The following is a 10,126-nucleotide window of genomic DNA, read 5'->3' as shown; positions in this document are numbered from 1 at the left end:
ATGACATGTCAAGCGCCTCCGTATCCATAGTCTTCCAGGTTCTTCGACTTTGTGCAGTCTGATCACTAGCTGGTCTCTGCACTTCAAAACGCACGAATGTGGAGTCACCGCTTTATCTCTGCGGTCTATGAGTTCTATGGCTGTAGAAAATTGGTTGTTACACTCCGTGCCATCAGCATCTGATGAAATATTTAAACAACTAAACGTTCAATAATTAAACTTTACAATCACATTATATTATTGTAGTGAACGTGGCAGGGATACAGGTATATCGATTAGATTATGAATATGAAGGTAAGGAGACATTCACTTGCCATATTACATTTTATTTCCAGTATAATATGGCATATTGTATATATGCAATACCAGCAGATAAGTGAGCGTGTGCTATCTGCATTTGTCAAGTAATTAAGCAGGTCACTGCAATCATATGTAAATACAACCTCCATTTCGATAACATGAAATTAATATTCTGAAACCTTTTTTCACAAATCCAAAAATGGATATCAAAATCAGTCATTATAGACCTCCCAGAACCTCCTATTCCAAATGGCCCCATAGCAGCGCTTTTCTACTGTGTCAGACTTCTGAACCATCAACCGCTGGATAAAACGTAGTTAAATATCTTCATCAGGGATTCCAGGGCTTCAGTGACAGACATGGAAAAGTTTGAAACCGTGTGCTGCTCGTTGACACCTCTCTTTCTCTACAGAGTGGGGGGGAGGTGGTAGATCTGATGTCCTGTCTCTGAGGAACTCTGGCTACGGCTCCCAGACGTCCAGACCTTCTGACCACAGCTCAGGGATTAAACCCCAGAGATCTCCACGCACCAGATTAAACACTGAACCTGAACACAGCAAGGAACCACAAGGACCGGTACGCAGACTAACAGGTTATCCGCTCCGGTAAAATGTTCTAAAGCATCAGGTATGTGAAAAAGTTACATAATAGATTTTGATGATTTGAACGTCTCTTCTCTTTCCAGATCCCAACTTCTGTGATGCCTGTATTCACCTCACAACCTCCAGAGACTTCATACAGGTTCAGTTCTATGGTATCAGAGGTATTCTTAATCTTCTTCTCTGTATTTTTACCATGAAGGTAATAATGATTGTGGTCCTGTGTCCCCCATGCAGGTGTGTTCCAGTGCAGGTTGACTGGTCTGACCTTTCAGATAGAGGGAGAGGGGGAGGTGCTATACAGAACTGTCCAATAGGACGAAAGTCTGCTGACCTCCACAGGCCAGACCCCTGCAGGACCCCTGTTCAACATCAGCTGTCCTCAGGGCTCTGTCTGTCAGCTGCAACTCCCACACTGTGATTCTCTCTGGTGAGTTCCACACCTGTCACAACTCAGTAATTCTCGGTTACCCATGTAGCGGGATGTGGTTGTTTAAAAATAAATATACTTTATCGATTCATATATAATAAAGTATTGAGTTCTCGGGGCACCACCTCAATATTGGCTTGGGGAGATCGAGGAAATTATTATGATGTTAACTAGTTATTATGCAATGATCAGAATTCCTGAAGGAATGTATTTGTGTCGAGCAGATCAGATGTGAGGGAATAGATTGTTATTCGAAATTCTACAAAATAATTTATTGAAATAAATGGAAATGTAATGAACTGTACTGGAAATATTTGTTATTGGTTTTAGTAAGAGTTTGATAGGCTCACAAATTCAACAAAAGAAGCAATGGATTCGATGAAAAGAGCGGGAAAGGGGAGGAGAATCAGGCCTTGTCTAAGAACGGGAATGGTCTAGTGGTAAACTAACGAGAGTTAGTTTTAAGTGTAGTCTAATCAAACACACACAATATACTGTACATTACTTCATAAAAATGTCACAAGGAAGAAATATCTAGTCGCATTTACTTTTGCAGGTGTGTTGAAGTTGTGGGTCGAAAGCTGTGTCTGTTTAAGCCTTGGCTGTAGTTTAAACAAATATGTGTAATTCTATCAAGGGTCCTTTTGTCAAAGTATTCCTTTCAATCTGCGGTGAGATCTCAGTAATGTCGCAATTAGAATTGCGTTTGGGTATTTCTAAAGAATCGTTCAGGCAGTGTTGCAATCACTAATCGTGTTGAATCCCAGGAGAAGTTTGGCAATGTCTTTTTGAATGCCTATCCGGTGTCACTGCACTCGCGGTATCAATGGACTCAACGAGTGATTGTTCGTTGTTGGTTTTTATAACCCGAATGAAGGTGGAGTGTCTTGATGCAGGTAAGACAGTTCATTGGTCAGTTGCCTCCCCTGAGGGTGACTGACACACATTTGGTGGTGAACGTCACAGACCTGTCCCTATGGGGCCTGGTGAGACGGTTCATACCCTTCCTCACCATCAGGGGACAGGCGCTGACCTTCCACCAATCACAAAGCTCTCTTCTGAACCTGGTCGTTCTACCACACAACGTTCCACTCCAGGAGACACAGTCCTTCCAACACGCCCAAAACACTTCAGTGTATCAGTTGCTATGGTGGTCCAGTTTACCTTGTGCCAAAAAAAGTGAAAAGTGTGAATTTAAAGTGGTTAGATAGGTTGAGAAAATCATTTATTAGATAAGATAAAGCCAAGACAATGAAATGTATTGTCCTGTTGCAGGTGGAGAAGATGCAGAGATTGAGCACCTACATAGCCGTGTATTCAGACTGCCCACGCTCGAGGGGAAGTCTACAGTCTCCGCTGTAATGTGGTGGAGGGAGATAGGATCCAACCTTATAATCATGCTGTTGTCTGACAATGTCACATTAGGCTCAAAACAACCTTTATATTATCTGAGTTTGTTTTCTTAGTGATGAACAAAAAACTGTTAAAACGATGCTGATCTGTGTTGTACCTTCTGCACTTTCTGTATACACTCTTTGTACATCTGCTTAATTAATACACACAATAAACCCAGCAGAGATCAGCTGCTTCTCCCTGATCAATGTTCTGTCACAGTAAACACGTCAGCACTTACAGCAGAACCCATTTGGGTTTCCTACAAACAAACAGGTTCCCCATTGACGGGTGGAGGGCAGACTGAGTATGCTCAGAGTGGCTCTGCAGAGGAGCAACTGCGTTGTGCAAGACTGGCGTTTGTGGAGCGAGTGTCCAAGCCTGTCCTGGATTATCTTATGGAGGAACTTCTGCAGGAGAGGGTGATCTACTATGCCGAAAGAAAGGCAGTGAAGGTGGAGACAGAGGGCAGAGAGAACACGGGCCACCATCGACATGGTCCTGAGGAAAGAAGACGAGTCATGTTCTGTGATGAGATGCCCCCCGTGTGACAAGGACCCTATTTACATTTAAGACGTGGCTTTAAATAATGCTGAATATGATTGATTTACAGCAGTTCTGTAACACTCAAATTAAGGATCTATTTCCACTAGGTGGTAGAAGCTATTTACTAAATGTAAAGTTGTATTATTATATATTCAAGGGGATTTTTGAATAATAATAAAAATGGAATAATCTTATATAAAAATAATCTTGTTAATAATCTTGCAACAATAGTTTTCATTCTGTGTCTATCGAATTGCTTTCTGTGAACACCGACTTCTGTCTTGATCGATCAGTCTACTTTTAGGGTGTGCCCTCCTCCACATTGTGATTAGTTCCTGACAGGTCCTTGGTAGGGCTTGTTTCACTGTCAAGACATGGCTCACTCTGCTCCTTAGCTTCCTCTGAACACTGGCGTCCAAGAATAACATGAAGTTAGATGAATCATTTATTTCTAAATTCATAGAAAGAGCAATTTATCTGTAGTTAACCTTTCAATATATTTTGAATATACTGGAGTAGATGGATGTCTACAAGTAGTCCTAGACATGACTCATAGAAACAAACAAGGTTTACAAGGTTTACTGATATTCACAGCAAATGTACTTTTTCCTATCTCAGGTTCAGTAAAATGACATATCATCCAACAATCAAACACATCTTGAAAGGGTTGAATACATACTTTGCTAAATGCTCCAAACAAGGCCATATATATAAACCAGTGGTTCTCAACCCTGTCCTCAGGGACCCCCTGTCCTGCATGTTTTAGATATTTCCCTGCTCCAACACACCTGATTCAAATAGAACGGTTGTCGAGCCAGCTCTGAAGAAGCCTGGTAACAAACATTCATTTGAATCAGGTGTGTTGGAGCAGGGAAACATCTAAAACAAGCAGGACAGGGGGTCCCTGAGGACAGGGGTTGAGAAACACTGATATAAACAACCAAAATGTCAGGGTGGAGTCCCTGTGTGTGGCCAGGGATTCTAAACAGTTTGTATTTGTAGGTAGACATTTAAAAATCCAAAACTATATACCGGCTTAAATTAGTTGTGTGTAGTGTAATAATGTATATTCTTATAAATTACTGTGTGTCATTTGCAGGGTTCATTGATAATTTCTTTGATTATAATCATTTTTATTTTTTTATTTGAGGTGACATGGTTCCTTTAATTTTTTCATGCAAAAAACTCACTCCAGAGTTGGTTTTTGATCTATTAGGCCCACTATGATGTCATAAGCATAACAATAGAAATCGGAATGGACTGGAATGGAATTCTGACACAAGACACGTTACAAGAAACTTATCAGTCAGATGCGTTTGAACACTTGATGAACATGTTTATGGAGATGGTGAATTGATCAGGACATGAAAATGATTCTCAGCAAGATGCTACCCAAGTTTGGGTGCAACCGTATACATCCTTTAGTGTGGAGTGCCGGAGTGGCCTTAACAGCAGTTGGGGCTCTTTATATCTATCAGTGGTACTGCAGACCCACACCTGAGGAAGGTATGAAGATATATATTAAATAGTAGTTTTTTCCTTGTAAACTAGTGATAGACAGCTCACATGACTTGGGCAACATTTAATTCACAACCCTAACAAATCCGCAACAAAATAATATTTATTTACTTGTATATGTTACGAGACATCAAATTTCAGTGTCAATTTTACACCAAAAGTGTTCATGTTACTTGTTTACAAGATGTCTAAATAGTCTCAAGTAAAACTACAATTCAACTATGACTTTGACCCTCACTGTATATTGGTTTACTTCATTACTAACACCGTGTTTGTTCCTTAATCCCCCTCAAGATAATCTTCCCATTACTTCTGATAGAGAAGACGTCTCAACAGCTGAAACACCTCAAGTAAAGTTACATTTTTTCTATCACACAATTCCTTACTTAGAAAAATAAATTGAGAAACATTAAAGGCAGTAATAGGACAGACCTTTACATGCTCTATGTGTCCTGGCAGGCAGTTAACGAGGAGAATGGCAAGCTCATGCTTTTTGTGTACAGCCCACTGTACTGTGGCCCTGTCACCATCTACAGGGTGAGAATCCAGTCCCTTCATCAAATCATCTGATAACAGATGAAGATTTTTCTCTGAAGAATTTACTTGAACAGAATCTGTGTTTTCTGTGTTATAGGGGGTCAGTGAGACAAGCGGACAGCTGCTTCCATGGAGATACAGTCCTTTATACTGTGGACCAGTGGTTCTGTTCTCTGTAAGCAACGCTGCATGTTTCAATTCAATCAACACATTTATAGAAATTAAGGATTGAACTCGCAGAATGTGGCTTTTTCTGAATGAAATATATCCATTCCCTTTTTGTTTCCGGTTATAGGGGGTCAGTGAGACAAGCGGACAGCTGCTTCCATGGAGATACAGTCCTTTATACTGTGGACCAGTGGTTCTGTTCTCTGTAAGCAACACTTTTTGCATGTTTCAATTCCATTAACACATTTTTGGAAGTGAAGGTTTGAACTTGCAGGATGTGGCTTTTTCTGAATGAAATATGTCCATTTCCTTTTTGTTTTCTGTGTTATAGGGAGTCACTGAGAGAAGCGGACAGCTGCTTCCATGGAGATACAGCCCTTTATACTGTGGACCAGTGGTTCTGTTCTCTGTAAGCAACACTGCATGTTTCAATACAATTAATTCATTTACAGAAATGTAGGATTGCACTTTTAACTCACGGCATGTTGCTTTTTCTGAATGAAATGTATCCATTTCCTCCCAATCCCTGATGTTGTTGTGTGTCCAGGAAACCAGTGAGGATGAGCAGCAGCTGTTGCCATGGAGCCCCTTGTACTGTGGGCCTGTGGTCCCGTTCCAGGTCACTATTACCTTCTATATATCTCAATACAACCACTCAAAAGCTGTCTGATAGAAAAGAAAGTGTAAAAAGTCGATTTTGAGAGTACACTCATTTGATCAGAGCCTTTTCAGCTAAATCATGTCTGATACTGATTGTAAAAGAGTGACTTGTTAACTTGAGTGATCGATGTCTGCAGGGCCTTCCAGAGTCTGGTCCACTGGTGCTGGGAGACGACTGTAACCAGTTTACATTTCAGTTCTCTTTCAGGACCCACTTTGAGGTCAGTGTGAATGGGATCTCATCACTATGGCTACTAAAATGACAGTATGATAGGGCTGAATGTTGTCAACAGTCTATTAAGAAGGAGAGGTTGATAAACTCATTGAAGAACATCCCTAAAGTAAATGCATGCAGACATGTGACCTGACTCAGCTGTGTTTGGACTGTGTAGCAATTCTTGGTGAAGACTCATCATATATGGATGACCCGAGGCCCAACCACTCAACTGTGGTGGAGTGATCTGGTTGAGAGGACCAGAGTGGATCACCAGGTAATGTGTTTGCTTGTTATTAACGTTATACTCTGTCATAGCAACCCATAGAACATTTCTTTTCAAGAAAGACTAACTTAATGTTCAACTTTTTCAATGGTGAAGGGTGCTCCAGTTTACCAATCTGTCACCAAGTACATCACAGGAGTTAAGGTAAGTTATTCCTTCATTTATTACATTTATACTTGTATGAATACTATAAATACATTTTATTGTATAATTATGACAAGATCCTCATTATTAAAGTGTTATTTTCTTCTTAACTGTAGCTGGTGGGAGCTGCTGTAGAGAAATACATGTCTTCCAGCAGCAAGCAGAACACCCACTTCACCCAGTTTGACGGCTTTCTGGTGAGTTGCTGTTAAACTTTAACAATACTTTCTTTTAGATCCCTGAACAAGTGTGTTTCTAAATGAGTGTTCTTGTATTCAAAACAGGAGCAGAGAGTGACATGGGAACATTCAGGGGTTTATGTGGATCCCTGGGGCCAAGTGTTTCCTACCAGCCGGACCAACACTCAGAGCTTCTACTCCCATCTCCCCGGACACACCCACGGCCCTGGTAACAGCCACGACTCCCAGCATGCCTCTGGACCAGGCCATGCCAGCGGCTCTGGACACAGACACAACCACAGTCATGCTGGGCGTGCTGACAGCCACAACCATCGGCCTCCATCCCCCCCAGAGCATCCCTTCCAGCCCCAGGTACAATCAGCTTCTTCCCCGTCCTTTATCTTGTTAGATTTGAGACATCCTACAGTATGTTGATATGGTTGAGAAGATTAGACCTTCTGGAAGTGTGAAGGTGGGGGAGGATTACTTATCTCGTCCACTATTGTGCAGCAGGAGCCTGAGGAGGAGGAGGAGAGGGTTCAGAAGGAGGAGTCTGGATATGAACACGCTGAGGGGGAGGAGTCACATCAGGCTCCGCCCCCTGGGGACAGCGATGCTTCTCGCCTCATGTTAGTTCAAATACACTCACACTTTATTACACAATATGTTCATAATAGATTCAAGCCATTTTGAAAGCAAAACATGAACTGAGATGTTTGTTGTGGTGGTTACAGGACGTATCTTCAGGAGAAACAGGTCCAGGATTTGGCCAATAAAATTGTGGCCCTTCGTGAGGCATTTCATGTGAGTTTATTGATCTATTATATATAAGAATGCAGGAACATTGTCAATATCTAGATTTTCAACTTGAGATGACCTTGTGTTACAGTCACTCCTGACCCAGGACACAACAAAAAACTTCCTGCTAGTCGCAGGAAGGATGATTCTTGCAGGGCTGGTCCAGCTCAACCAGGCGGTAAGGACCAGGCATCTTAGAACAACAGAGACTTTGATGGTCCATTGATGAACGTAATGATTATATTCTTCTCTCTGATCTAGAATGTTAGTTCCCTCTGCACATCGTTCAACCGCCTGGTGAGCTACATTGAAGATCCCGCCCACAGGGCTGGGATAGAGAGGGAGCTGGCCTCTGTCAACGTGAGTAATGATAACAAATTGAAATAATTGTGCATTTTACTAATTGATTTATCATGTTCAAGTAAATGTCAAGGTACATTCTGCGCAGATATTGTTGGGCATTGCTTTGAGCAGGCCATGTCAGTTTAGCCTCTGTTTGGTTTCTGCAGATCCATCACACCAACTTCCTGGATATTGTGTATGATTTCATCATCCTGGGAGTGATGAGAAACAATGCTGCCTTGCCTCCACAAAACGTAAGTTGTACTGAGAAGAGAGAAAAGCTTTGAAGACTTCAGAGTTTTAGGATGTTGAAGAATTTATTGTAACTTTGTACATGACAAACTTCTGACCCCAAGAAGCAGGAACAGGGATTCCTTGATCACCTTTTCCAGGTGCTGGAGCCAATCCTAACTCCTCCATCTGGATGGCAGCCATGTGCCAAAATGTTCCAGGAAGTCCTTCAGGTACACAAATGTATTTCCTGTTTCATGTTCAGGCTGGTTTTGCTAACTCTTATGTTCTGGATCTATGTGTGGAATAACGTCTTGTTGTTTCTCACTGATCTCAGGTCCAGCTAATGAAGTTGCTAGACAGCATCCTAGATCTGGACGAGTCCACCTTCAGCCAAGCTGACGTCCTATCAGCTGTGCTCTTCAGCCTGCTGGAGGGAATCATCCAGGAGCTGCTTGGAGATCTGGATGGCTGCTGACTTTCACAGCCAAACCTCCTCACTTAACATTTTCTATTCACATCTAAAGTCTGCTTCATTTAATAAAGTGCAGACCCACGTAAATCTTTTGGCCATTTTGTGAAAAGATTAGCATGAGGAATATGCTATGTTACATGGAGGAAGACTTTTAGAGATTTAAGTCATCAAATCAAATCGGTATTTCCTTTTTACAAGCGTTGTCACAGAGACCTTCACACATACCCACATATCAGCACCTATAAACAACCTAAACCCTCAAGGAAGAGAAGGGAAACCCTTGGGAGGAGCAATTCAGTGAGGGATCCCCTCCTCCAGAGACTATCAAGTTCTGTTTTCATGTCAGCCGCTTTGCAGTGTTTGTGAACCGTTCAACTTTCACTGTCAAAGCAGCACAGTTTAAAATGTTGAGTTGTAAAAAGATCATCCAAAATGGTTGGGATAAGCCATTCCGCTGTCTGTTGGAAAGAAGAGAGAACTCCTCACAGTAGCTGGCAGGTGGGCAATGCAAATCTATCAAACACCTCAACATGTTGTCAATCAGTTGATGACACATGCGCAGCCATACTTAACACAGGGTACCAGAAAAGTGTCTCTGAAGCATGAAGGTAGTTTTTAAACAATTTAGTATATTTTTATAATTTAAAAAAAATTGTATTCATCTTGACGGTTAAGGGTCACTGTTAGACGTACGGCATATGAGTAACTGCAGACCTCACTGAACTACTGCTCCAAAGGTTTCTTTTATTGTCTCTTGGGAGTTTCTTCCTTGAGGGTTTAGGTTTAATCAGAATCAGAATGGGATTTATTCGCCATGAAAGTTTGCACAGACAAGGAATTTGCTTTGGCAGGAAGGTGGACACATTAAACATATGGGAATCTTAAATTTAAATATGTGGTCTAACTATACTAAGGGTACACAAACTAGCAATACTAAGTGGAATTAGAATTAAAATAAAACGTACAATAAAATAAAATACAAGTTGCCGTCATTTACAAAATACAAATACAAAAAATACAAATATAACAAAAAATACACACATATAGGATACAATTTTGTAATGCAGTGCAAAATGCAATGGGTTTTAAGACATGAACCCCCCTATTTTGACGATCTGAAACGCAAGTATCAAAACGCAAAGCGCAAGTAACTTTGTGGAAGTGACTTCAGCTTGGTTGTTATTTTGCCAGCGGGATAAATGACTTTGCGCCTGGCGCAAATCTAAAAAGGGTTGGTCTGAAGTAGCTACATTACTAATGGGTGTGGTTTGGGCGTAACGTGCAATAAACCAATCAGAGCATCATCT

The 10,126-nt window shown here is 41.3% G+C and overlaps 1 protein-coding gene, 1 long non-coding RNA gene and 1 pseudogene across 3 annotated transcripts; all 3 read left to right on the top strand.

The window, feature by feature from the left end:
• The first annotated feature begins 357 nt into the window (after window positions 1-357).
• LOC146286629 (uncharacterized) lies at window positions 358-3,448 on the top strand (annotated as a pseudogene). The gene is made up of 6 exons (XR_014758481.1): window positions 358-376; window positions 713-892; window positions 986-1,054; window positions 1,137-1,329; window positions 2,207-2,508; window positions 2,998-3,448. The product of XR_014758481.1 is annotated as an uncharacterized LOC146286629 (transcript).
• Window positions 3,449-4,604: 1,156 nt separating this feature from the next.
• Window positions 4,605-5,498, top strand: LOC146286628 (uncharacterized). The gene is made up of 4 exons (XR_014758402.1): window positions 4,605-4,773; window positions 5,080-5,135; window positions 5,245-5,322; window positions 5,420-5,498. It is a non-coding gene; the product is annotated as an uncharacterized LOC146286628 (long non-coding RNA).
• Window positions 5,499-5,709: 211 nt separating this feature from the next.
• On the top strand, window positions 5,710-8,822 carry LOC146286627 (uncharacterized). The gene is made up of 14 exons (XM_084700558.1): window positions 5,710-5,899; window positions 6,038-6,109; window positions 6,288-6,371; window positions 6,543-6,641; window positions 6,747-6,794; window positions 6,911-6,991; window positions 7,079-7,345; window positions 7,484-7,602; window positions 7,708-7,777; window positions 7,863-7,949; window positions 8,033-8,131; window positions 8,281-8,367; window positions 8,470-8,577; window positions 8,682-8,822. The coding sequence occupies exons 4-14, from the start codon at window positions 6,573-6,575 to the stop codon at window positions 8,820-8,822; spliced, it is 1,176 nt and encodes a 391-aa protein (XP_084556684.1). The 5' UTR covers window positions 5,710-5,899; window positions 6,038-6,109; window positions 6,288-6,371; window positions 6,543-6,572.
• The last annotated feature ends 1,304 nt before the right edge of the window (window positions 8,823-10,126 follow it).

This window comes from Hypomesus nipponensis, chromosome 6 (assembly GCF_054491055.1).
Source record: "Hypomesus nipponensis isolate SF chromosome 6, ASM5449105v1, whole genome shotgun sequence".
Taxonomy (NCBI): domain Eukaryota; kingdom Metazoa; phylum Chordata; class Actinopteri; order Osmeriformes; family Osmeridae; genus Hypomesus; species Hypomesus nipponensis.
Note: the sequence above shows the minus strand (reverse complement) of the source record. Positions and strands in the feature narration are given on the sequence as shown.